This window comes from Lineus longissimus, chromosome 15 (genome assembly GCF_910592395.1).
Source record: "Lineus longissimus chromosome 15, tnLinLong1.2, whole genome shotgun sequence".
In the NCBI taxonomy this organism is placed as follows: domain Eukaryota; kingdom Metazoa; phylum Nemertea; class Pilidiophora; order Heteronemertea; family Lineidae; genus Lineus; species Lineus longissimus.
The window spans coordinates 15,719,300-15,747,193 of NC_088322.1; the positions used below are offsets into that span (position 1 = coordinate 15,719,300).

The 27,894-nt window shown below is 42.2% G+C and overlaps 2 protein-coding genes across 8 annotated transcripts; one reads left to right on the forward strand and one right to left on the reverse strand.

Annotated features, from left to right (window-relative positions):
• Positions 1–69: 69 nt before the first annotated feature.
• LOC135499474 (uncharacterized) lies at positions 70–11,625 on the forward strand. Its single transcript, XM_064790233.1, has 5 exons — positions 70–746; positions 8,597–8,861; positions 10,560–10,729; positions 10,877–10,966; positions 11,132–11,625. Exons 1-5 carry the CDS (start codon positions 593–595, stop codon positions 11,503–11,505), a joined length of 1,053 nt encoding a protein of 350 aa, XP_064646303.1. The 5' UTR covers positions 70–592; the 3' UTR covers positions 11,506–11,625.
• Positions 11,594–27,877, reverse strand: LOC135499472 (glycerol-3-phosphate dehydrogenase, mitochondrial-like). 7 transcript variants are annotated; one of them, XR_010449300.1, is made up of 19 exons: positions 27,751–27,877; positions 27,064–27,190; positions 26,086–26,121; positions 25,394–25,408; positions 23,691–23,874; positions 23,061–23,185; positions 22,791–22,888; positions 22,371–22,534; positions 21,546–21,707; positions 21,063–21,207; positions 20,680–20,873; positions 20,263–20,397; positions 19,733–19,911; positions 19,055–19,345; positions 18,631–18,816; positions 18,401–18,499; positions 17,456–17,586; positions 15,169–15,257; positions 13,288–13,304 (listed from the first exon to the last, which is right to left on the reverse strand). XR_010449300.1 is itself a non-coding variant. In XM_064790228.1 (18 exons), exons 2-17 carry the CDS (start codon positions 27,175–27,177, stop codon positions 17,464–17,466), a joined length of 2,250 nt encoding a protein of 749 aa, XP_064646298.1. In that variant the 5' UTR covers positions 27,178–27,190; positions 27,751–27,877; the 3' UTR covers positions 13,172–13,304; positions 17,456–17,463. The 7 variants fall into 7 exon arrangements, 6 of the variants coding, with proteins under 6 accessions (XP_064646297.1, XP_064646300.1, XP_064646299.1 ...); XM_064790228.1 differs by lacking the exon at positions 15,169–15,257 and having other exon boundaries at positions 13,172–13,304; XM_064790232.1 differs by lacking the exon at positions 17,456–17,586 and having other exon boundaries at positions 13,175–13,304.
• Positions 27,878–27,894: the final 17 nt, after the last annotated feature.

The window sequence follows — 27,894 nt, forward strand, 5'->3', positions numbered from 1 at the left end:
ACCTACTTTTCTGTCTCCACTTTGTTGACGTTTTGAAAAGGGATCTTTGGGTGTCCCGAATTTTCATTGAAACGATTTAGATATACATGTATCACGAGTGTCAGTGTCCGGTTCGCTTGGTCTTAGCTGGGACAGGTATTCAATTAGCCGCATAAAATATCATAACTCTCTATAGGGACAGGCAAAGGCACTCCGAAACTTGGACGTATAGAGTGAATCAAGAGGACAATCAGAACATACTGACATGAACTTGCTGAGGACGACCACAAACTTATATCAAAACTCTTCGAGGATAAAGCTAGGAACATCCTGACCAGGTTTGTGCATTTTATCACCCCAGCTATACATTTAAAGGGGGACTGAATAGACCGTGAGGTTCAGGCGAGCTTATATAACGACTTGATGGGGACACCCTTCAACTTTGGATACGACCTGACGCTTATTGGCGTAACCTGCATTGACTCAGCAGCTCCACGCTGAAGACAACTGAGATAAAACGGAAAGACAACTAGTCGATAGACTACACTCAGAAACTCAGTTCTGAATACTTGCGCATTATACGACTCTTGGCGCATTTAGCCCAATCATTTCGATGCGAAAATCGAATGAGGAAACCTTCTGTGTAAGTCCACATGGTCCCCGAAATGGATATATGGAGAGGACAGTTTGCACCAGACTGTTGTCCTTACTTCTCGTTACAAGCGGAGTGAGCTTCTCCAATGCAACTCCAACAACAAAACAGAGAGGTAAGCTGGTCATCTTCGACAATCATGTAGTTCAAGAAATTGGGAGGTGACTGATAACGATTGGAAGAAACTTGAAACTGAAGTGGTTGTCCCTAGTTGGCAAAAGTAATTTCTGAAGAACACGGTCATCCCTAGCAGATATACAATAAAGGGCCACGGTATGAATCCGTAGGACATCTAAATCTGTGGTAATGGTCCACGTATCATGACATCAATACCAGAGGCACATCCCCTAATTGATATAGAATCTTTGAAATTGACCATGAAATTTTGGAACACATCTGTAGTGCAGCAATTTTTATGAGAAATGCAGTGCACGCTCCCTCTTCTTCCAGTTCCTGGATCCGCCAGCGCTCTTAAACCATCATCATTATTATCATTATCAATATTATCATGAAGAAAACCCCTTCATCCGCGAACTATTCAAGCTGAAGTACACACTGATTCCAGGTGTTCGAGCACTCCAGGGAATGGTTTGACTATCAGTCGGCGGAGCTTTCTAAATGCAATTGCCCTGTGCATCAGCACTTTCGGCTTCCAAAAGAATCGACTCGAATCTTAATTCAAATCTGCCATTGCCGACATCGTTGGCGCCAAAAACTATTTCTTTTGACCCTGTTGACCTCGCTTCTAAAAATTTTGTTTTTAAACCATTCAAACATTTAAATCAACTGCAAACATTTTCAATTAAATCACCGAGCTATATATATACGATATATTAAGAAATATCTTTCGAAATATTGAGTTATACGGTTACCTTGGAACTCTTTGTACCCAATTACCCCTCCGCCAGCGTGACCTAGCCACAATCATGGCGCGTACCCTAAGGGTTGTCTTCAGATTGCCGAATATCTTACCCCAAACATGAACGCCCTGATAGCTCAGCGGTTAGAGCGCTGCGCTTTCGATTGGGTGGTCACGGGTTCGAACCCCGGCGAATGTATTTTTTCGTTTTTTTTAAAGGTCTTCTTTCCATTTTTCATCCATGAACGTTTATCAGGCGCGGATTCGAATTAGATTCAAACCCTGGCGAATCTTATTTTTCTTTTTTTTTTAAAAAGCTTTCTTTCCATTTTCATCCATGAACGCGGATCAAAGGGGGTGCCCTAATTGATATAGAATCTTTGAAATTGACCATGAAATTTTGGAACACACCTGTAGTGCAGCAATTTTTATGAGAAATGCAGTGCACGCTCCCTCTTCTTCCAGTTCCTGGATCCGCCAGCGCTCTTAAACCATCATCATTATTATCATTATCAATATTATCATGAAGAAAACCCCTTCACCCGCGATCTTTTCAAGCTGAAGTACACACTGATTCCAGGTGTTCGAGCACTCCAGGGAATGGTTTGACTATCAGTCGGCGGAGCTTTCTAAATGCAATTGCCCTGTGCATCAGCCCTTTCGGCTTCCAAAAGAATCGACTCGAATCTTAATTCAAATCTGCCATTGCCGACATCGTTGGCGCCAAAAACTATTTCTTTTGACCCTGTTGACCTCGCTTCTAAAAATTTTGTTTTTAAACCATTCAAACATTTAAATCAACTGCAAACATTTTCAATTAAATCACCGAGCTATATATATACGATAAATTAAGAAATGTCTATTGAAATATTGAGTTATACGGTTACCTTGGAACTCTTTGTACCCAATTACCCCTCCGCCAGCGTGACCTAGCCACAATCATGGCGCATACCCTAAGGGTTGTCTTCAGATTGCCGAATATCTTACCCCAAACATGAACGCCCTGATAGCTCAGCGGTTAGAGCGCTGCGGTTTAGATTGGGTGGTCACGGGTTCGAACCCCGGCGAATGTATTTTTTCGTTGTTTTAAAAGGTCTTCTTTCCATTTTTCATCCATGAACGTTTATCAGGCGCGGATTCGAATTAGATTCAAACCCTGGCGAATCTTATTTTTCTTTTTTTTTAAAAAGCTTTCTTTCCATTTTCATCCATGAACGCGGATCCAAGGGGGTGCACCCTAGGTACGCCCCCTAATTGATATAGAATCTTTGAAATTGACCATGAAATTTTGGAACACATCTGTAGTGCAGCAATTTTTATGAGAAATGCAGTGCACGCTCCCTCTTCTTCCAGTTCCTGGATCCGCCAGCGCTCTTAAACCATCATCATTATTATCATTATCAATATTATCATGAAGAAAACCCCTTCACCCGCGAACTTTTCAAGCTGAAGTACACACTGATTCCAGGTGTTCGAGCACTCCAGGGAATGGTTTGACTATCAGTCGGCGGAGCTTTCTAAATGCAATTGCCCTGTGCATCAGCACTTTCGGCTTCCAAAAGAATCGACTCGAATCTTAATTCAAATCTGCCATTGCCGACATCGTTGGCGCCAAAAACTATTTCTTTTGACCCTGTTGACCTCGCTTCTAAAAATTTTGTTTTTAAACCATTCAAACATTTAAATCAACTGCAAACATTTTCAATTAAATCACCGAGCTATATATATACGATATATTAAGAAATATCTTTCGAAATATTGAGTTATACGGTTACCTTGGAACTCTTTGTACCCAATTACCCCTCCGCCAGCGTGACCTAGCCACAATCATGGCGCGTACCCTAAGGTCCTATAGGTCCTTCAAAACGCAACTCTGCTGTGAGAAATATCTGACTTCAATTTCAAGTTTTTCTTTAAGAAGATCCCTTTGTTGTTTCCGCATTAGCTGTCACGATCTAGCCATTGAAAGAGGTAGATACAAAAAACTTAAAGTTGAAGAGAGGGTGTGTTCTTGTGATGGGACTTCAATAGAAGACGAGGTTCACTTTCTAACTGCCTGCCCAAAATATGATGCTTCAAGGAACGATTTTTTCTCAGTTATCAATGAGAACAACATCAACTTTTCAGGTCTCTCACCAGGAAATAAGTTTATCTGGCTTCTTTCAAATGAGGACCCTGGAATTTGTCAGAAGCTATCATCATTTTTACAGAAATGCTTTTCTGATCGCATAAAATAAGGACCTCCTCTCTCCCACCTACTAGTATCTACTCCAGGTTTGACCCCGGTAGTAGACTTTATATTGTTACTTTTGTCATGTATCCTTTGTATGTCTTATGTACTTTCAATCAAAATCATTGTATTTCTATTGTACCATGTGTACCTTTGCCCTCCGGGCCTTTTGATTAATAAACTAATTTGTCTTCAGATTGCCGAATATCTTACCCCAAACATGAACGCCCTGATAGCTCAGCGGTTAGAGCGCTGCGCTTTAGATTGGGTGGTCACGGGTTCGAAACCCGGCGAATGTATTTTTTCGTTTTTTTAAAAGGTCTTCTTTCCATTTTTCATCCATGAACGTTTATCAGGCGCGGATTCGAATTAGATTTAAACCCTGGCGAATCTTATTTTTCTTTTTTTTTAAAAAGCTTTCTTTCCATTTTCATCCATGAACGCGGATCCAAGGGGGTGCACCCTAGGTACGCCCCCTAATTGATATAGAATCTTTGAAATTGACCATGAAATTTTGGAACACACCTGTAGTGCAGCAATTTTTATGAGAAATGCAGTGCACGCTCCCTCTTCTTCCAGTTCCTGGATCCGCCAGCGCTCTTAAACCATCATCATTATTATCATTATCAATATTATCATGAAGAAAGCCCCTTCACCCGCGAACTTTTCAAGCTGAAGTACACACTGATTCCAGCTGTTCGAGCACTCCAGGGAATGGTTTGACTATCAGTCGGCGGAGCTTTCTAAATGCAATTGCCCTGTGCATCAGCACTTTCGGCTTCCAAAAGAATCGACTCGAATCTTAATTCAAATCTGCCATTGCCGACATCGTTGGCGCCAAAAACTATTTCTTTTGACCCTGTTGACCTCGCTTCTAAAAATTTTGTTTTTAAACCATTCAAACATTTAAATCAACTGCAAACATTTTCAATTAAATCACCGAGCTATATATATACGATATATTAAGAAATATCTTTCGAAATATCGAGTTATACGGTTACCTTGGAACTCTTTGTACCCAATTACCCCTCCGCCAGCGTGACCTAGCCACAATCATAGCGCGTACCCTAAGGGTTGTCTTCAGATTGCCGAATATCTTACCCCAAACATGAACGCCCTGATAGCTCAGCGGTTAGAGCGCTGCGCTTTAGATTGGGTGGTTACGGGTTCGAACCCCGGCGAATGTATTTTTTCGTTTTTTTAAAAGGTCTTCTTTCCATTTTTCATCCATGAACGTTTATCAGGCGCGGATTCGAATTAGATTCAAACCCTGGCGAATCTTATTTTTCTTTTTTTTTTAAAAAGCTTTCTTTCCATTTTCATCCATGAACGCGGATCCAAGGGGGTGCACCCTAGGTACGCCCCCTAATTGATATAGAATCTTTGAAATTGACCATGAAATTTTGGAACACACCTGTAGTGCAGCATTTTTATGAGAAATGCAGTGCACGCTCCCTCTTCTTCCAGTTCCTGGATCCGCCAGCGCTCTTAAACCATCATCATTATTATCATTATCAATATTATCATGAAGAAAACCCCTTCACCCGCGAACTTTTCAAGATGAAGTACACACTGATTCCAGGTGTTCGAGCACTCCAGGGAATGGTTTGACTATCAGTCGGCGGAGCTTTCCAAATGCAATTGCCCTGTGCATCAGCACTTTCGGCTTCCAAAAGAATCGACTCGAATCTTAATTCAAATCTGCCATTGCCGACATCGTTGGCGCCAAAAACTATTTCTTTTGACCCTGTTGACCTCGCTTCTAAAAATTTTGTTTTTAAACCATTCAAACATTTAAATCAACTGCAAACATTTTCAATTAAATCACCGAGCTATATATATACGATATATTAAGAAATATCTTTCGAAATATTAAGTTATACGGTTACCTTGGAACTCTTTGTACCCAATTACCCCTCCGCCAGCGTGACCTAGCCACAATCATGGCGCGTACCCTAAGGGTTGTCTTCAGATTGCCGAATATCTTACCCCAAACATGAACGCCCTGATAGCTCAGCGGTTAGAGCGCTGCGCTTTAGATTGGGTGGTCACGGGTTCGAACCCCGGCGAATGTATTTTTTCGTTTTTTTTAAAAGGTTTTCTTTCCATTTTTCATCCATGAACGTTTATCAGGCGCGGATTCGAATTAGATTCAAACCCTGGCGAATCTTATTTTTCTTTTTTTTTTTTTAAAAAGCTTTCTTTCCATTTTCATCCATGAACGCGGATCCAAGGGGGTGCACCCTAGGTACGCCCCCTAATTGATATAGAATCTTTGAAATTGACCATGAAATTTTGGAACACACCTGTAGTGCAGCATTTTTATGAGAAATGCAGTGCACGCTCCCTCTTCTTCCAGTTCCTGGATCCGCCAGCGCTCTTAAACCATCATCATTATTATCATTATCAATATTGTCATGAAGAAAACCCCTTCACCCGCGAACTTTTCAAGCTGAAGTACACACTGATTCCAGGTGTTCGAGCACTCCAGGGAATGGTTTGACTATCAGTCGGCGGAGCTTTCTAAATGCAATTGCCCTGTGCATCCGCACTTTCGGCTTCCAAAAGAATCGACTCGAATCTTAATTCAAATCTGCCATTGCCGACATCGTTGGCGCCAAAAACTATTTCTTTTGACCCTGTTGACCTCGCTTCTAAAAATTTTGTTTTTAAACCATTCAAACATTTAAATCAACTGCAAACATTTTCAATTAAATCACCGAGCTATATATATACGATATATTAAGAAATATCTTTCGAAATATTGAGTTATACGGTTACCTTGGAACTCTTTGTACCCAATTACCCCTCCGCCAGCGTGACCTAGCCACAATCATGGCGCGTACCCTAAGGGTTGTCTTCAGATTGCCGAATATCTTACCCCAAACATGAACGCCCTGATAGGTCAGCGGTTAGAGCGCTGCGCTTTAAATTGGGTGGTCACGGGTTCGAACCCCGGCGAATGTATTTTTTCGTTTTTTTAAAAGCTTTCTTTCCATTTTTCATCCATGAACGCGGATCCAAGGGGGTGCACCCTAGGTACGCCCCCTAATTGATATAGAATCTTTGAAATTGACCATGAAATTTTGGAACACACCTGTAGTGCAGCAATTTTTATGAGAAATGCAGTGCACGCTCCCTCTTCTTCCAGTTCCTGGATCCGCCAGCGCTCTTAAACCATCATCATTATTATCATTATCAATATTATCATGAAGAAAACCCCTTCACCCGCGAACTTTTCAAGCTGAAGTACACACTGATTCCAGCTGTTCGAGCACTCCAGGGAATGGTTTGACTATCAGTCGGCGGAGCTTTCTAAATGCAATTGCCCTGTGCATCAGCACTTTCGGCTTCCAAAAGAATCGACTCGAATCTTAATTCAAATCTGCCATTGCCGACATCGTTGGCGCCAAAAACTATTTCTTTTGACCCTGTTGACCTCGCTTCTAAAAAATTTGTTTTTAAACCATTCAAACATTTAAATCAACTGCAAACATTTTCAATTAAATCACCGAGCTATATATATACGATATATTAAGAAATATCTATTGAAATATCGAGTTATACGGTTACCTTGGAACTCTTTGTACCCAATTACCCCTCCGCCAGCGTGACCTAGCCACAATCATGGCGCATACCCTAAGGGTTGTCTTCAGATTGCCGAATATCTTACCCCAAACATGAACGCCCTGATAGCTCAGCGGTTAGAGCGCTGCGCTTTAGATTGGGTGGTCACGGGTTCGAACCCCGGCGAATGTATTTTTTCGTTTTTTTAAAAGGTCTTCTTTCCATTTTTCATCCAGGAACGTTTATTAGGCGCTGATTCGAATTAGATTCAAACCCTGGCGAATCTTATTTTTCTTATTTTTTTAAAAAGCTTTCTTTCCATTTTCATCCATGAACGCGGATCCAAGGGGGTGCACCCTAGGTACGCCCCCTAATTGATATAGAATCTTTGAAATTGACCATGAAATTTTGGAACACATCTGTAGTGCAGCAATTTTTATGAGAAATGCAGTGCACGCTCCCTCTTCTTCCAGTTCCTGGATCCGCCAGCGCTCTTAAACCATCATCATTATTATCATTATCAATATTATCATGAAGAAAACCCCTTCACCCGCGAACTATTCAAGCTGAAGTACACACTGATTCCAGGTGTTCGAGCACTCCAGGGAATGGTTTGACTATCAGTCGGCGGAGCTTTCTAAATGCAATTGCCCTGTGCATCAGCACTTTCGGCTTCCAAAAGAATCGACTCGAATCTTAATTCAAATCTGCCATTGCCGACATCGTTGGCGCCAAAAACTATTTCTTTTGACCCTGTTGACCTCGCTTCTAAAAATTTTGTTTTTAAACCATTCAAACATTTAAATCAACTGCAAACATTTTCAATTAAATCACCGAGCTATATATATACGATATATCAAGAAATATCTATTGAAATATCGAGTTATACGGTTACCTTGGAACTATTTGTACCCAATTACTCTTCCGCCAGCGTGACCTAGCCACAATCATGGCGCGTATGACTCTAAGGCTTGTCTTCAGATTGCAAAAAATCTCGGTCAAACACGAACGCCCTGATGGCTCAGCGGTTAGAGGGCTGCGCTATAGGCTGGGTGGTCATGGGTTCGAACCCCGGCGAATAAAAAATTTTTCGTTTTTTTCGCAAATGATACAATAACCCCCCCCCCCCCCCCCCCCGTAGGCCTAAGTCAACAGCGCAGTGGATCGAAGTCTGTTTTAATGGTCTATAAAGAGCCACTCTCTGCACCTTTGAACTTCATTTGCCTCTCCAACTGTCTTGGTAAATAACCGAGTCATCATATCATTGGGCAAATATCGGCTGTCTGTTCTTATGTCGTTCTTATTTCAGTTATCACAACGACATGTGAATTCGGGCGTGGCCGCGGCACTCGGCACCTCTTTCCCGAACTGGACTCGTCTGGTCTCATCACATCCCCGAACTGGCCAGGGACGTACTTGCCGAAGACAGCCGCCTGTCGGGTCGCGCTCACTACCTGCCAGAACTGTTATATTGACTTTGGGTTTGAGAGTTTGGACCTGCCTGATTGTGATGGGGAATTGTTCAGTAATTATACGGCGTTGGAGTTGGAGAAAAGGTGTGGTGAGAAACAGGGGTGAGTTCTCATGGGACATCCGGCAACTGCTTATAGGGCCTACGGCCGCGGTTGGGGTTTCGGACAATGAAAAGGTCCCTCGGAAGTTCTTCTTGTTTCTCACATGAATGTTGTCTAATTCCCTTAACCTCTAAGGCATATAATTGTTACACCTAGCATAGTGTCCAGGGAACAAGTTGATCTCTGACCTGTCTTATATACTTTGAAGGCCGCACATGGGTATTTCACCCCGGTGTAAAAGTATTCCAGGTCCTACCGAGCTGCAGTCCGCCGGACTCTAACTCCTAGGAATCGAAGTCCTACGGTCCTGGACGACTAGGAGCTGGAGTCCTAGGACTTAGGTTACCAGCAACCAATGTCCTAGGACCGTGACTCCTTAGGAATGTAGGTCCGAAATCTAGTAATCAGCGTCCTAGGCGGACTATGTCTTCTATTACTAGAAAAAAACTAGGAATCTAAGACCCAAGACCTTCTTTCCTAGGAATCTAACTCCCCAGGCCTTCTTTCCTAGGAATCCAAGTCCCAAGACCTGCTTTCCTAGGAATCCAAGTCACACAGACCGGCTTTCCTAGGAATCCAAGTCCCCCAGACCTGCTTTCCTAGGAATCCAAGTCCCCCAGACCTGCTTTCCTAGGAATCCAAGTCCCCCAGACCTGCTTTCCTAGGAATCCAAGTCACACAGACCGGCTTTCCTAGGAATCCAAGTCCCCCAGACCTGCTTTCCTAGGAATCCAAGTCACACAGACCGGCTTTCCTAGGAATCCAAGTCCCTCAGACCTGCTTTCCTAGGAATCCAAGTCACACAGACCGGCTTTCCTAGGAATCCAAGTCCCTCAGACCTGCTTTCCTAGGAATCCAAGTCACACAGACCGGCTTTCCTAGGAATCCAAGTCCCTCAGACCTGCTTTCCTAGGAATCCAAGTCACACAGACCGGCTTTCCTAGGAATCCAAGTCCCTCAGACCTGCTTTCCTAGGAATCCAAGTCCAAGCTTACCTTGAAATTGTTCTTTGCTGCTCGGCGGATTTGCCGCTTCCTCGAGAAACTGCAACGAGCTGGATAGGCATGGTCCGTAGATAGCGAAAAATACGGTTTGGGTCATGAGCTGTTCTTTTGGTAGACATCTCGACAGGAATGAAGGCCAATACAAGTTTCCACGTGCGTTTTGTAGGCCTAGGAATGCGGGCTAGACTGATGATCATGGTTTGAATGTGATCAACCCATTCCTTTATTGATCAATCAGTCGAATGATTGTAATCGATTATGCAAGAGGTGACAAGGAAAAAAAGAAAAAGAGTAGACCAAGGGGGGAATCGAACCTGCAGTTCTTGCTTACCAGGCAGGGACCATGACCACTACACTACGAGTGATTGGCTGGCACTAATCTGATAATTCCAAAACCTTAGATATTTGAACGCATGTCCTATTATATGCCATAGTTTTTCTATTTTGTATACAATTCAAATGGGTGCGGACATTGGTTAACGGGAGACTTTAATTTCTGTCACTGCTGTGATAAAAGAAATCCAAGTCCTACCTTTTATATAGGAATCGTAGCCCAGGAACGGAAGTCCGGGTAAGACAACCTTTTCTAAGGAATGGGGGCCCAAGGAACCAAGGTCCGTAGGCGGACTTGCATAATTCTTTTACACTGGGTTTCAGGGCTTTTCTCTCCTCAAGGCCATACATATATTTCCAGATGCGACTATATTTTAATGAAAGATGGCAACAAATCGGCCGATGTATTCACTGGGTCGCTAACTGGTCATGTTTACGTCCCAATGTCGAACAATGTCGAACTGCAGTTCTGCTCCACCAAGACGAAGTCAGAGTCAGCAAGACAATGGAGGATTAGCTACGTCATCAGAGGTGAGCAATAGAGACGTTAAGAAAAGAAAAGACAACGTTATTAGAGAGGTTTAGTGTCATGGACGTGGAGATGTACTGTATCAAGTTACTATTCCAAGACATCGCAGCCTCCTGGGAATCGTTAATCCAAGGCCCTATTCATTTCAGAGACAGGGATCCCGAAGTCCTGTTACTACAGTGTCGAGCTGAGGCACACATGCGCAGATGGGAAATGCACTGATTCACTAGAGGATTGCGGTAGGTGACCGAGTGTTCAGTTGTCCATAGATTCGCTAGGAGATTGTGGTAGTTGTGTCCATATTCTTGGTGCAGAAGAAGTCAATTCCTTTTTTAGTTGTGACGTGTATGGCCAGTCCACTGCCTCTGGAGTGTATCTCTAATGACTCCAACTTGTCATTTTAGCAATGGAAATCTCGCTCTACCCTCCTACTCATCCATCCCCTCCAGCCATCCCGGACCACGCCCTTATCGGGATTGTGGGCTTCCTGGTGTTTGTCATCCTGGTCGTCATCCTCGGGCTCACGTGTAACCAGAGCATTCGTGTGGCGGTCAAGTATCTCAAGTATAAACTTCAAAAGGAGTCGGATCACAGCATCAAGGCAGACAGTGAGACGTCCTTCGAGGACAGTGATGTCGAGAGCGACTGTTCAGAGGATATAAACAGTCAGGGCAGGGACACTCTCCGCCCCGTGGCGAGGGCAGACCTCCCTCATGTAGGGGTCAAGTGTAAGGAATGCTTCCATTGTGACTTTCTATCACCATGGGAACATTATTAGACCACGGGAGGAATAGTCAGGGAAGGGACACTCTGAATTCCATGCCAAGAAAGGACCTTCCTATTGTGGGGTTAAAGAATATGACCAATTTGTATGACAAATTATAGTTTATTGTTTATCATGAGAAACAGCTGTAGAAATACAAGGCATCGTTATAAATTATCATAACCCACAAAGTAGGTGTTGCTGCATTGGGCCCCAACCATGGGTTTACATAGAGTTTGCATGGGACCAAGCACTGGTTTACATAGAGTACATAGGACCAGCACGGGTTTACATAGAGTTTACATGGGGCCACGCACTGGTTTACATAGAGTACATGGGACCAAGCACGGGTTTAAATAGAGTTGACAGGGTCACTTTTAACTTGTCACTTTTTTATTTTTGTGTCTTTGAGTGTCAAGTGTCGTGAACCAGGAGGTTCTCTTGCAGCCGAGAGATTGTAAACAACTTCAACTTTTGTTTAAACGACCTCCATAACATTGAGTAACTCAAACTTAATGCAAAGATACATGTACATTCATTAAAACATTATATTTACAAATTTTACAGGTAAAAGTAAACAATCCATGTAGACCTTAATTAAAATATTCAAATGAATAACCTAATATTGCAAGACGAAAGTTTCAAAATACAAATAAAGTTCACTACAGTAGAGGTTATCTTTCAAATACACTTTAACTAGTCTATCCGGCCCGAAATCATTCAGTAGCAAAAACTTCAGGTGCTTTTCTGACTGGCAGCCACTTACCCACCTGCAGGGTTGAGTAAGTATCTCAAGACCTCCCTGAGTCTAATGCTGACTGCTAAGGGCTTTGAAACTAGGGATCTCTTGATTGTTCAGGGTAGCGCAGACCCTGAACAATCTAAGTGGTTGTCTGTACAGATGTATTATTCGAAGGTTTATGTCATAACCAAACCTTTAAACACCTCTTTTGCCGTAAACAATTGGTAATATAATACAAGCATCTCTGCTTTTCTAATGTAACAACACTATAGACACATCCCTGAATTGTGAAAACTGATGGAATTTACAACTAAAGTTAGAAAAATATCTTTGTACACTCCAGTGTCATAGTCATCAGGTCTATGATCTGAGGCCAGGTCTCAATCTGTGACCAGAAATGGCCCCACCTTCCACTAATCGCAATAGTTCAAGAGCACACATAGCTAAGAACAGACTGGCCAAACTGACTTACAAAATGCAGTTGAACTTCCCTGATCAAACGCCAGGAGTGGTAGTTAATATATTTCTGTGTCGAAAACGATACATGCACATTAGAGATGACCTCCTATTACCCGCACTCATTGACTGAGGTCTCACATTTGTGCATTCACAGTATTAGATATTCACAACATGGCAAATATACAATCAGTGCAGCTCTCACATTCTGACATCTATGATGTCATCTACAAACACGTAAAACTAGACATTCCTCTACAATAAATAATAACAATTAAAACATTCTAATTATGATTAGAAACTAATGTGTTTTGAAGTAAGATCAGGCCACACCAGCTTGACATACAGTTGTGTGATCACCTATTTAATCTATAAGCCTCAGGTTACGACTAACTAATATTATTCTCCACCTTTTGTTCAAATCTGACATAGTTTTCAACCCAGAAGTGAAATCATAACATCATCACTACAGATGATCGTATTCCACATTTTAGAGGCCACCACCGCTCCTGTTGACTGTGATTGTCGTCTGCTCTTTAGACATCTCGTAATGATCGTCTGCTAGTTTACTGAATCGGCTCAGCGTGATAGCACCCGTACGAACTGCACTCATTGTCTGAAAAATAGCGTCAAATATGATAAACGATTCATCAATTAAAGATGTGATTTGTTCGCGTACTTTGTTTACATCTGTCCAACAGGTAATCAGAAATAAACCTCGCAATGCAGCAAGTAGACAAGCCAGTGTGGTGAAAACTGGCATGGCTATTTTCATATCAGTGCACACCATGCGAGGTTACATACTGTGAAAGTGTGATGCTGCGATTTAAAAGCTGCATAAGTACAATTGAGAGAGTACAATCATCTGAATCGAAATACTCACGAAACAAGAACCTGAGAAACATTTCTAAAATGAGGAAATTTATCGGGAAAGGACCCTAACATTTTCACACTTCAGCTTCATACAGAAATAAAACCAAGTTATCCACTCTCTATAATATACAGACACAAATACAGTTAATGTTGGCACTGTGGTCATCCTCCTGAATACACCGACCTGTGGAATCACCGACACCCTTGTTGAATATGCCAGTTACAGGCCAACAACAGACCCAGTGTTTATGTGGAATCACAGAGAAAGATGGCTGGACCAGCTGCCACCCTTGTCCTCCCAAGGTGGCTCTTCAAGGTCAGTATAAATCAGAATCAAGAGAATGACCGCAGTGACAAGGGCTACAATCTAATACGACTCCTACACACAGTTAGATCCGTAGATAGAGTATTACACTCTAATAGAGATGTGCTGGTTGTGTTGAAGCTGTCAACTAACACTCCATCTGGAGACTGTCTATACGGACAATAGGCAGGAGCTTTGAGGGGCGTCGCCATGTGAATAATATGCACAGCTACCAAAATGTGGCCTGTTTTCAGTGATAAGAATATTCCTCATACAAGGATTCATGGTAATGATGCATTGTGACAAATCACCTATTGGTAACTTCGAGGAACCTAATTTGACCCACCACAGACAGCAAGAATGGGTGGGCCACTAATGGCAGAATGGGAGGACCATATGAGTGGCAGCTATCTAGTGTTTGTGACATCTGTTACAAGAGGGCGACTGGGGGTTGCTGCTTGCCACCGCAGGCCCACTGTGTTGTCTGAGTGAGGAGCTCCTGCCTTGCTGTCACTTTAAACACGGCTAAGACCATATAGACTCTCAGCTACAACATCATCTGCCATTACAAACATGACAGTATATACAGTCTACTATATCATATCAATACTTAATATCACAGGCCAATAGAAGACAAGGGGAAGGGGGTATTTTAGGACGAATGATGCTTCTTTCAATAAACTATGTTTCTTTCGGATTAAATGTTTGAAGAAGAAGCAATGGTCATTTTGAACCCTGGTCCAAGCACTTTTTACTAGATGCATTTCAAATAAGATTTCGAAAAGATTTGACGAGACATTTCTTTCTCAAAGTTGAATGAGCAGTAACAAGACAAAGGAATCGTGGACAAAAGCTTTTCCTGAGGCTGAATTTTGAATTTTAAAATGTCACTCCACCAATTTGCAAATACTGAGTGAAAACTTTCCGAGACATAGAGCATTTGATGGTTCCTATCCCGCACAGACAAGCAAAGCACATATATGATCAATCTCCAACAAGGATGCACTACATTCCGACTCTGCCACACTGTAGGTTGAGTGCCATATTGGTCCTGTGGCAGAGATGAAGAGTCTTGTATTCTGTTGGTCTTGCTGTTTTCCTCAACATTGGTGTGAGGAGCACAGATTGAATGAAGAGAATGGCACATTCTACCGAGAATTCTGGCCCCAGTCAGCGTCACTTCAACTACTACTGAAACGACACCAAGGAATCTCTGGGGCGCTCTCGTAGTGACATCAGTTAGAGATTGACCAGAGTTTGCAAAGCCATGCAGAATCGACGGAAAAAATGAGGAAATATTTACATATTTGTCATAAGATTAGACAGCGTTGGTTATCGCTACATGTATGTGTAATTATGTGTTCTGTCTATTACTCCTAATCTAACATTAATCTGAAAAAAATAAGCAAATTATTGGATTAGCACGAGGATTGAATGAAGAAAGAGGAGTTTGCTGGCAAAAAGCAAATGGATTTGTTCTTAAAATAGGTTCCATGGATCTTCACATTGCACACAAGAAGCAATGGGAGAGTTTCATCGGCTACACATCACAATTTCCAAGATTTCTCTGGTATTTTTCTCAAAATCACCCAAAATGTATCATTCTGCCGGCATTCTTCAGCAAATTCTTAAAAACAAATGAAGTACTCCTCAGGATTTCTTTCAGACTAAAACATTCCCTAAATTGAACATTTCAAAAAAATTTCCCACCAAAAAGACCCCCCTCCTTCCCTTGTGAAAAATGTCATTGCATGCAGCCCACCAGACCCAGAGACTAGGGGCCCAGGATGAAACATCAACCCAATGCACCTTTATCGTGCATTCCCCAAGACATGGCAGAGACTAAGCTGACAGATGAGAGGCCAAACTTGTCCAATGCCCACATGACCCCCCAATCCATCATGCACGTGCCTTTCTCCTCTGACCTAGAGAAGAACCCCTTACTAGCATTAACCGAGAATCTCAAATTTCTCACACAGAGTCCCTGGAGGAGTCAACATCAAGATTGTTGGGCCGAGATTCTGACACCATGATCAACTCCTTGTATCTGATGCAAACTGTTATAGTGTGACAGATACCAAGAGATAACACACAAGGACAGGTACACCCAGATTGTCATGTGAATCAAATCAGTCTCATCCAAACCTCAGCTTCTTGCGTCTCAGAGACGAACATGACCAGAGAAAAGCTAGACCTTATCTCTTCTCCTGATTGTGACAGGTAGCAGACACCAGGCCAGAGTACCAGGAAAGGACCAATGGTATGTTACCTTCATTTTGTCATCAGCTCAATTACAAACAACAGTGGAATCTCCCTTAGCCCACACCTTTGTAAAGAGGTCACCCTCTTTATCAAGAACGGTAATTTTGGTCCCAAATGGGTCGTTTCTATGTGATTTGACCTATAACATCAGGGCACTTGAGGACCAAGGAGAGCACTGTGAGCTCTATGTGAGAGGATTATCACAAACTGCTAAAACTATATGTGAGAAAGTTAATTGACAACACAGCCTTTCATTCACAGGTTTAACATCAGATATGTGAACCATGTCACCTTTACACGGGAAGAAAAGTTTCACCTTATATCACAGCTACTGATGTGTTAGCTCTGATTGGACGCATCAATCAAGTTTTGAGTTAGAAACACCATGAACCCAGATTACCGAGAGGTGCGGTGCCGGCTAAGGTCAGATGACATATTATCGCCAGTCATGTCATGACGTTATCTCAAATGAAAAATCAGACGATAATATGGATGACGTGGCAATAATATGTCATCTGATGTTGCATGTCAAGTGAAGATAGACTTCAATATTGGTATGGTCGTTATAACACAGATTTACAACTCGCATGGTAGATTCAATTTCATTCCGCAAATATCTATCGTTAGCCTCAATTGGTAAAAATATTCTTCTGAGGATCTGTCCTAGATTTTTTAAGGAGATTTTTCCAAATTTTGTTCAGTTTCAATTCAAAATTTCTTTTCCATGTCCACACCATACAATGAATATTGAATTGAGAGCCATGCCAATATTGATAGTAAAGCACTCAGATTTGAGAAGAAACAGATTGAATAAGACAGAATGATTCCCAAGAGCAAGAAAATCAGACCAAAGATCTTTGACCCGAGCGTTGGATAAGTTCCTATTTAGGCCTACATTGCCCCGGCAAAGTGACCCCAAAACAAGATAGCTGAGCTTACCAGTTTGGTCTGACTATGCTTTTATGAGTTCATATAAGAGGCTTGCCCCTGCTGCAAACTCTTTCAGTTCTTGCTTTTGAGAACCAATTTGTCTTAATCTGTGATGCACCGAGCCTTAGCACTGTTTTCAATCCATGCGGTACAGACTGTAAACCACAAGATTTGCGTGCCAATTTATTTTTGTGATTCACGAAATTTTCAAGAAAAATTTCTAAAAAAAAAAAAATTCCTTTTTGGTGGATTACAAAATTCTTTTAGATTTTTCCAATAAAAAAATTTTTTTGTCATTTTTTGTGAGTCGAAAGTTATTTGCTAATCTACAAAAAAATAAAATGGACGTGAAAATGTGTCTGGCTACAGTATGCTGTACAAAGGTGGCGACATCTTACTGTGCACATCATAGTCTATAGATATGGGCGATATCAGGGTCGACGTTGGCTTCCGAAGGCTCAGCGTCCCGCAACAGAATGAAATATCTATCTACACTTTTAGATAACTTTGCCTCCATTACTTCATAATGCTGTAAAAAATCATGGAAAATAGTGAAAATAAGTTTGATTCTTTTGCGGCCTCTTTTTCTATTTCTGCTGTAATCAAATGGAGAACTTGGACAAGATTGAGAAAAGTCGGAGAACTGGTAAAGAACAAAGAAGAAAAATTGACCAAAAATTCGATAATTTTGTTCACATTGCTGAAGGTTGCCTATAGATACCTTGGCCTTGCTTGGAAGGCTATAAACCATGGTTAATGAATTGATGGTTATCACCACCATCTGACCACCAGGTCTATAAGACACTGTGCTCTCCCGAGGGTGCCAGTTAAGCTCCAACATGGTTGTCTCCATTCAATTTGACCTCTCTAATCAGGAGACCTCTCTATTAAGGAACACATCCATCAGACACGAGAGTGTTCTTAACAGAGCAGTTCTACTTTATAACCATGGCCAGTCCAAAAGGAGGCAAAATTTTCTGCTCAAATAATTTTTCTGTGAAATTTTTCACACAAATTTGCAAATTGGTAGACAACGACTTTCAGATTGAAGAAAACAGCTTGAAAAGTCCTCCCATTTTCATACTTGTACAGTCTTCCACTCACAAACACTGACCGACTGAAACTACACAGAGAATGGCCAGGATCTAAAGCTTATAAGCTCAAATCAACTCTTTCAGCAAGTGACTGGCGATATCATTTCGAAATGACACATAAAACAGGAATATGTAACATTGAGGAGGTCTTAATTGCCCCGATTGATGGGAGAGCAGAGGTAAAACAGATTTGGCAATAAGAGGAGAAAATTGGAAGTTGTAAATGAGAGATGATCTGTTTTGACTAACCTGTAAGAATTCTCCCAAGTCCACTTCACCGTTACGATTCAGATCGACTTCGTTTAAGATTTCACGAAGTTGATCCTCTGTCACTTTCTCACCAATTTTCTGTAATTTCAAAGAAAAACATACACAGGTTACGCTAAAGCCTCCGGAATCACACAATTTGGAAATTTCTCAAAATGAACTATCCCTCAAACACTGAAGAAACCATGTCAACAGAGAGTGGTTTCACATACCTTAAAGTAGCGCCTTAGATCATTAACAGTGATGTATCCCTTGTCGTCATAATCAAGAGACTTGAATCTGGCCACGTAGCGGTTGATTTCCTCCTTGGTGAAGTTGATGGGGACGTTCTGTGACTGCAGTTTAAGATTCAGACCCATCTCCTTGGAGAGGAACCTCCTGGCCCAGGCAACGTCATGCTGCACGGAAATATAGAGGAGATATGTAAACCCTTCTTCTGTGTGAGGTCTTATTGCAAGACACAACAGTAGGACACCAATTAAGGTTATTCCCTATCATTTTAGGCTTCATGGTCCTATTACAAGTTTGGTAACCATCAGGCTTTACATTTACCCACTGTGAGGGATCTCTAGCCTGCCCCCGGGTACGGGATTCTTGTTTCTTGCTCTAGCCCAACCCCTTGGCCATGCAACCTACCTCCTGCCTGGCTTTGCTCCAGCCCAACTCCTTTGCCATGATCTCCACAATCCTTGGCAACACCTCCTCTGCAGCATGAGCATTCAGGAACGCGAGCCTCGTCCTTCGTGCGATGATATCAATGGCAGTGGCTGCATACTCTCGGCAAGCGTAGATGACCTCGGCCTCGAGGTACGGATACTCAGGGTGGAGACGCCGACCCGTGATTGGCCAACGTTTACCCGTCAGATTGCATAGCTTGGCAACTTTGAAGGCTTTGTCACCATACGTGTTGGCTAAATGCTGAGCAACCTGCAACCGATGATGGAAAGTTCTATGTACGGTGACAGTCACACAAGTCAAGTTACTGGCCTTCAAGACAACATTTGCTTGTTAAAAATTCTGCCTGGCGACTCTGTTTCACTTCATTCTCTTCATACTGTTTGGTGACAGACTCATTCTGAAATAAGGGACTTTTTTTATAAAGAACTATAACCTCTCGCCTGCCTTGGCATTGATAGAGATTCTCACTGTTGAGTCCCAGCACTATGACCCTGCTGTGAACATCAAGAGGTCAAGTCTGGGTTCTCCCAGGACTGGAAGCCATGCTCTACTGCCTCCTCTAAAGACCAGGCAATCAACTAGCAATAGACATACCTTGGGGGGCTCGAACCACCAAGATAAACCAAGCAAACTTACCTCATTCTCGAGTCCAAAATCTTGCACTAACCGTATGAAGAGCGTAGGTGACCAACCATGAGCACCATCTAGGAGAAGACCTTTTGTTCGACACGAATATTCCGTGTTTAATTTGCATACTTCTATAGCTTTCTCTAAGGTTTCTTCTGCCATGCTGCGATATGTGGTCCACTTCCCACCTTGATGGAGAACATCAAAGGAACAACGATTACCAAGGGAATCACTCTCATGAACTACAGGATTCAATCATACGAATCTGAGTCTGACTCCTTGCCAAGTCACTTCTTAGCTTCTCATGGTAAGGTCCAATGAGCTTTGTGATAGAACAGCTGGACTCGGTTTTTCAAAATCACAGCAGCATAACAGAGTCTTTAAGTCTTGACTTGAAAAGTTTTAATCGGATCAACTGGAAGGGATTACATCTTGAATGATATTTAACATAACTGTTAGGAATAATGAGAATTTTGTGATTTTGACCGACCGGCCCAGTGCTATTGATAATACAGTAGAGGTCGGAAAGATGGCGTTACCTGCTATAGTTACGAGGTTGCTATCACTAACGTCTATCACATGGTTCCTGGCGATCGATTGAGTGTCGCCTTTACTGGGATCACTGACTAATGGACGAATACCACTCCAGGCAGAGAGAACATCACCACGACGAACTGTCCAAATAAACAAGTTTTAAGGTTATTCTTTATTGAGACATGCTAATTCAAACTCTATACCAACATTTAGGCCAAACATTTTTTTCACCAAAACTGTGGGAAAAAACACTTTTTTAGGAAAAGTTTCATTTTTGTCCAAAAAATTTTTTCCATCAAAAATTTTTTTTTAATTTCCAAAAAAAAATTCACCAAAAAAGGTTGCTCCTTAATATTTGATATTTTTTTAGAAAAAATTTTTTTGTGAATTTTTTCAGAAAAATTTTACTGTGATTGACCTACCTTGGACATCAGGAGAAAGATAGTTCTTCACTTCATTCAAAATGAACTCAATTTCTTTCTCGGTTGGCTGTGGGTTGTCTGACACTTCACATGGGGTGTCCGTCGTACCGGCTATAGTGCTCTTCTGCCAAGGGAGGAAGAAAATGACCCGGCCATCACTTGTGGCAGGATCAAGAAGTCCCATTCTCTCAGGACTACAAGGAAAATATTTTGTTTTAACAACTTTTTCACAGTCGACCAGTGTATTCTAATGTTTGATCACAGATTATGGTTTGCTGGGTGAATGCCACTTTACATTCAACTGTCTGGCTGGATAGGTTGTGTCCCAATATAACCTGTAGCAATGGTTTATTTACTGATGAAAATATCAACGTTCTACAAACCTGTAGTAATCTGGCAAGACGATATGTACACCGGAGCTCGGTGAACAGATTTTTCTGGTTTTATGGTCGTCCATTTCTCGTATAAAGTCAGTGTATGGACCAGTTGCATTTATGACACATTTTGCTCTGACTCGATGAACCTCATCTGGAAAGGAGGCAGAGATCATGAGTTTGGAATCTGAAGGAGTGTGGCAGCATGACATCAGAGGTTTGATACCTCACACTGACACTTTGCCTCGTTCTTTGACAAGTAGCTTCCAATAGACTCCTCCTGCCTGGTCAAAGATGGCAGAATACCTGACCAATAACTGTCATTTCCACTTGGGGAAAACAACAGTGGCATACAAGAAGTGCTGACATGACCAAGGCAGGAGGAAGAAATCCGCGTTGGTTTCATCTCATCATGTGAGCCATGCTGCGAATATCAGTAAGACGCAACCTCTTCTCAAGACTTAAGAGAGCAGAAGGAAGGACAGACCATACCAGTGATCCTGTCTTTGACAATAGCACCGCACACCACCTCCTTCCCATTCTCATCCTTCTCTTTGATCAAGTCAATCACCTGCGTGTGGTTACAGATGGTTGCTCCCATCTTGACGGCCGTGATAGCGATGGACAGGTTCATCCTCGCATCGTTATGTTGACCTGGAACAAAGTGTAAATCTATTAGACACTGTTGCTTTCAGAAAGAGTACTCTTTAAAGAGGAGAGTCTTCACCACTGTCTTGAAACCTGCCACAGAACCACTCTCATGCTGAAACAATTCTGTTGAAAGTCTGTGTTGGAAGCAAACCAATACCACTCTTGATGAATGTGTGTCGCACAACGGCCCTATGTCTCACGCCCGTGTCGTCTACATCCTCATTGGCCCTGAATCCTGACCTGGCCTACCTACCATCGTAATAGACTATAGCTCCCACTAGTGCATCTCTCTTCCTGACCTGGCCTACCTACCATCGTAATAGACTATAGCTCCCACTAGTGCATCTCTCTTCCTGACCTGGCCTACCTACCATCGTAATAGACTATAGCTCCCACTAGTGCATCTCTCTTCCTGACCTGGCCTACCTACCATCGTAATAGACTATAGCTCCCACTAGTGCATCTCTCTTCCTGACCTGGCCTACCTACCATCGTAATAGACTATAGCTCCCACTAGTGCATCTCTCTTCCTGACCTGGCCTACCTACCATCGTAATAGACTATAGCTCCCACTAGTGCATCTCTCTTCCTGACCTGGCCTACCTACCATCGTAATAGACTATAGCTCCCACTAGTGCATCTCTCTTCCTGACCTGGCCTACCTACCATCGTAATAGACTATAGCTCCCACTAGTGCATCTCTCTTCAGCATCGGGAAGAGTTCAAGAGCCCGAGACTTGGACAGCAGGTAACTCGACTTCAGGATTTGCTTTCCTGCCACGAAATCGTACGCCTTGATCCCGGCCCAGAAGTACGGTACTTGCCACCATCTGTAAATGAACAGAGATGATAAGACGAGAAAATCAAATTGACATGCCTTCAAAAGAAATGCTCAACATCAGGAGATGCTGTGGCCTAGTGGCTTGGACTCTCGACTTGCGGTCATGAGGCCCCTGGTCTGAACCACTCTATGGGCGTTAGATTCTAAGCAGGTCTTTTTGTCTACTCTACTGTAGTTGATATCATGACTTAAACATTCATCAACATCATCAGTTCTGCTGCAATGACAGATACCGCCATACATACTTGTAAACTGGGAGCATGATGGGTAGCGGGTAGGAGAGATGTGGTGCAATCTCCAACAGGTTGGCGCGCTCGAACAAGGCCTCCTTTACCATACGGTACTGGAAGAAAACAAATCATAATGACAATGAACTTCCTAGGCTGACCAAAAACGGTCGGACTTCCTGGCAATAGAGTTACCTCAAACTATTTGCCAGTAATTTCAATCCAAGCTTTTGATAAAATAACTGTTCTAAGACAATCTGATGAACTTGTTAAGCTTCTAGTCGATACCTGTTCATAATCCAGGTTGAAGATGGCCTTCTGCAGATATCGGACCCCGCCATGGATTAGTTTGGTGCTGCGGCTACTCGTTCCAGAGGAGAAATCAAACTTTTCCACCATGGCAGTCTTCAGACCTGAAATTTAGATGAGGATTAAACCAACATTCCTTGCGTCTCTGAGACTTTTATTGTACAGATTTTCTAACAAAACTATCTTCAACAGGCCTAAAAACATTTCTTCAAAAACCTTAAGAACCAAAGAGTGAATGTTATTAGCCAGTCCTCACAGGTACATTTATATGTATTGTATGTATCAAGAAAACAGATGAAGCAATTTGTGTAAGCAATAAGTCTTCAGTTTCTCTTGATGTAGGCTAAGTGATACATTTCAAGGCCTACTTATCTTCCTGTAATATCATCGGCCTACAACATGAGTCTATACAGCTAGCATGCAGTACATAGATTTCTTAGCCTAACTGAAATGATAATAAGCAAATCTAGCCTACATGTATCGCCACATGCCATGTATCTTGCACAAGTCAACTGTTTGAGGGTAACACTTAGTTAAATGTTGTCAGGCAGTGTTTACATTCCACCAAATTTTTGCTTTTTTCAACTTGTCTTTACACGTCATGATTACCTCGACTGACTGCATCCAGGGCACACCCTGACCCAGTCGCACCGCCCCCTATCACCAGCACATCAAACTCCTCCGTATCCAAAGATTCAAACTGCTTTGCCCTCGTAGGTATCGGTGCGGTGGAGATCTTAGATTGTTCCTCAGCCGCCAAAACTTGGTGACCCTTCGCAGATGTGCTAATACTCTGAAAGAGAAGACAGGGAATGATAAGATGCTAAATTCAAAGATATTTCACACAAACTGAGCGACACCCTCAAACAAGGATTTGACACAACATATAAATGGCAGCTTGAGAGTCAGAGACTAACATGACTCATAATAAGGCTGTGTTTTCTCAAAAGAGAGGTCCCAGTCCCACATGAGGGAGACTCAGAGAGCACTACTCAACATTCCATAAATGATGTACCTTCTAAAAACAAGGCTCAGCCTTTAAAGGCTATGGACAAGCTTTCAAGGACAAAAAACAACGATCAGAATTTGAAATTTTTATCCTTGAAGTTTGAACTATGCACTGATGCTATTTTCCGCAAGAGCTCACCATGCTATGCTATGTTGGACTTCATTCACTCATTCACTACATGCAAAGTTCATCCATGTTCATAGTCAGCATTGGAGATCTCAGCCAATGCAATAGCTTAGAGCTGTTAATTATACATGTGTGTGATACCTCTGTCTACCAGAAGTGGGTGAGTACAAAATAAATCCTACTCTACTATTGTAATGGAAGTGGGAGAAAACAGGGTCAATCATGAAAATATATTGTGCTAGAGAATGTACATAGTCCTTGATGCAGGTAGTCAAAGCCAAAAAAAAGGTTTTTACCAACAATAACAAAAATTCCTGGGTGTATAATTATAAAGCAAATGGGCAGCCATGTAATCAAGATAAGAACAGGAAGATCTACCAGGACATCAACCATAAAACCAAGGATAGGGATTTTTGTGATTTGGCTTGCCACCCTGTTCATTATCAACATGTTGAACTTCACCCCCCCCCCCCCCCCCCCCACCATCTCATGACTATTCCTTCCCAAGAATTCCATTCTATGTCAGACAATGTAAGTATGTTAGCTTCATGGCCAGACGAACTACTTCCATCCAAAAGAACCAACACCATCGAAAGCTAAAATTATTATACTTCAAAAACTAGACATCATAAAATGATAGAATATATCACCAGTTGTTTTGTGAGCACTGCCGGCAGAGAAAGCCATAGTATAATAGTAAGCCAACTCTAGACAGCTTTACTCCCCAACATGTTGCATATCATGTAAAGACTGAGCCAGATAATATTTTGGTGATTTTTTTCGCCCAAAATTTAACCTGGCTCAATCTCTGATTATGGTGATGAAGACTCTAACCAACAGTGGTCACATCATCCTAGGGCCACATTGTGGAGAAATATCAAACATTTGAATGATTTACCTGTAGCTCAATGCTGACTCAGTAAAAAACAAGTTTGACACCAACGCTGGCGTCAAGACTAAAGCCAAAGGGCTAAACTGACGGAGATATTGCCGATCTTGCCTTTCCTAACGCCAGCATCAGTGAGTAAATATGTTTGAAACAACAAGGCGAACGACACAATTGGTTTGAACCTTCATCATGTAAGATGTGAGAGACGAGAATGTGTTTAGTTTTGGGGACTCATTCACCAAAAGCCAATCTATCTATCAATAATCATGGCAATCTCTACAAACTTACTGAATTAGTTATTGCCTGCAAATAAAATGGTTACAACATAAGTGAAAGCTAAGCAAAACAATGTATCTACTATCAAAACCAAAAGTCCTTTCATGTTTGCCTGCATTCACTCAACTAGAAAGCATTCAACAAACAAGCAACTGCTATTGTGACTTGGTCATCACTACATGAGTAACAGGACCTTCTCAATGAAGACAATATGGCTGCATTTCAATCACTTTACCCTGCAAGTTGAAGTTATCAGGATCCATACAACACTTTACTGAATCCCTAGAAATAGCATCATTAAAACAGCAAATTGACATTATTTAGAATTGGGAGGGAGTAGCACTCAATAGGATAACACACAGGGTGAAGTTTAGGCAACAGGTGGTATGGCCGGGGAATCTCTCCAGGTTGAAATTGTCTCATTTCTTTACTATTGATTGCTCATCAAACAGCACAAGTTTCTGGCTGAAAGATTGCAATGTACACTGAAGGAATTGATAGCTTTCTGTTTCGATATTGAGGGATAAAACAAGGGATGAAGTCTGAGGACAGGGTGTCGACAGCTGACAAGGCACCACACAGTGACTGCTCATCCTGTCTGTGGATTCCTCGTGGACAAATTGGATACTCTGGGAGGGTTTATATTTACACAGGGTGTGACCAGGAATCCCGTCCCACGAACCAGACCCAAAAAGATTACTCACAGAGAGCGGACTCTCGCGCAAACTTTCCATCTCCAACTGTCCAGAAAATAACCAACAGCATTCATAACAAATTGATAGTGGCAAAATGTGTCTAAAATTGCTTTATACAATCCAGAGTCTTGGGTTAAAATTTACAATCCCCGATCGGAAATGACGTAGTTTGATCGCATTCAACTATAAACCCATTGAACAGTGGTGCTTCGTTAGTCAACCGATGACCTTTTTTGGGGTGTGATCGGGGATTGTAAACTCGTTCCGAGTCTTGACCAAACCAGATCAGTTATTCTATTTTCTACAGAGCAGAAACTGAAATTTACGACACTGCCACCAATATGAACCCAAAATACTGTTGAGTCGAACCTCCTTTAATAATCCTTTGGTACCACTGCCATATTGGTTGTCACTGTTTACATGTTTGATTGAGACTCCAGGGTTGCCTCAACAGAGAGGTCTTCTGTATAAAGAACAGAGTCTTTTGTGATTAAAATTCAAAAGAAATACAGGAGCACCTCTCCAGGACACCATCAGCACAAACCAAATCAATCATGCACAACAGCCATAACAACAACAATAATAATGGCTAATCCCTAATGGCTTATTACAACATAATTACAGTAGCGTCACGCTGCTGATATAATTCAAGCATACATGCTTCCTGAAATTGGTGGCTTGCATTGGAACTAACTTTTTCCCCCTGTCCGTCATTAAAGGCATTCAAGTGTGTTGGTCAACCATGACTATCTCCTTTGTCCCTCCACCATAAGGCCTAGTTTCACCTTATGACATCACTATTTCGGACACTCGGCGCCCCATTTCTGGAAAGGTGTATGCTCCTTGCCGTTATATTGGCTTCCCCAGAGGCACTGCACATCTTATCATTCATTTCATGATGAAATGGCTTTCTTAACAGTGGAAGCAAATGCAAGCAGTTAAGAAATTCTTTCAATACGTGAGTAGGACTTCCCCGAAGATGCTCACCTTTCTTGACTCGTGATATTTGGGGAGACCAGCGAAGAGGGCCAAACTGCCCACACCCACCCCGCTACTGATCATGAGCCAGCGCTTCCAACCCAGGCCTCGTAATCTGTTCATGGTGTTGATCGATCTGCAATGAGAGGAAACAAGAAAACAATAAAGGGACAATAATCGGATCAAAAATGAGTAGGCCTACCAGTCATGCGTTTCACCTGGAACAAAGGGTCACAGCATTGTCTGAAGTCGGCTTAGGCCTTCCGACGTGTTCTGTCTTCTGATTCAGAGTGATGCACATTTGATTTGTTATGGCTCCAATTCGTCTTTTTCGAAAAGGCGTATCTACTGAAACATTGCTTCGGCCTAGGGAAGTTCATATGATATAGGCCTAGGCCTTAAAGGCCTTCAATTCTCACGGCACAGTCAATATCAATCCCAGCACGATGACGCCCACGGAGCATCAGGTCATGTGCATTTGATGACTTGCTAGTCGAATGAACCATCGACGTATATTGGCTGAGACAATCGGTAAAAGAAAACTTCTTGGAAGTATTCTTTTATCGTCTGAAGTTTTAAGACTAATGATTTGCTGTGTATAAAATGTACAGCGAAATGTTGAGGCGAGAAATCCTGTCGAAACCTCCCATCTCCAGTCCAAAAGAAAGGAATGAAAAACATTGAATCAGAACTCACCTTATGTCTATGCTATAACGAAATAGTAGGGGTACACCTCATGACCTTCGGTGAGTTATGCTCTTGTAAAGCCCAAAGCCCAACCTTTCATGCAACAGGAAAACGCTACGTTGGATACTGTACAGATGTACAGCACACAAAAAT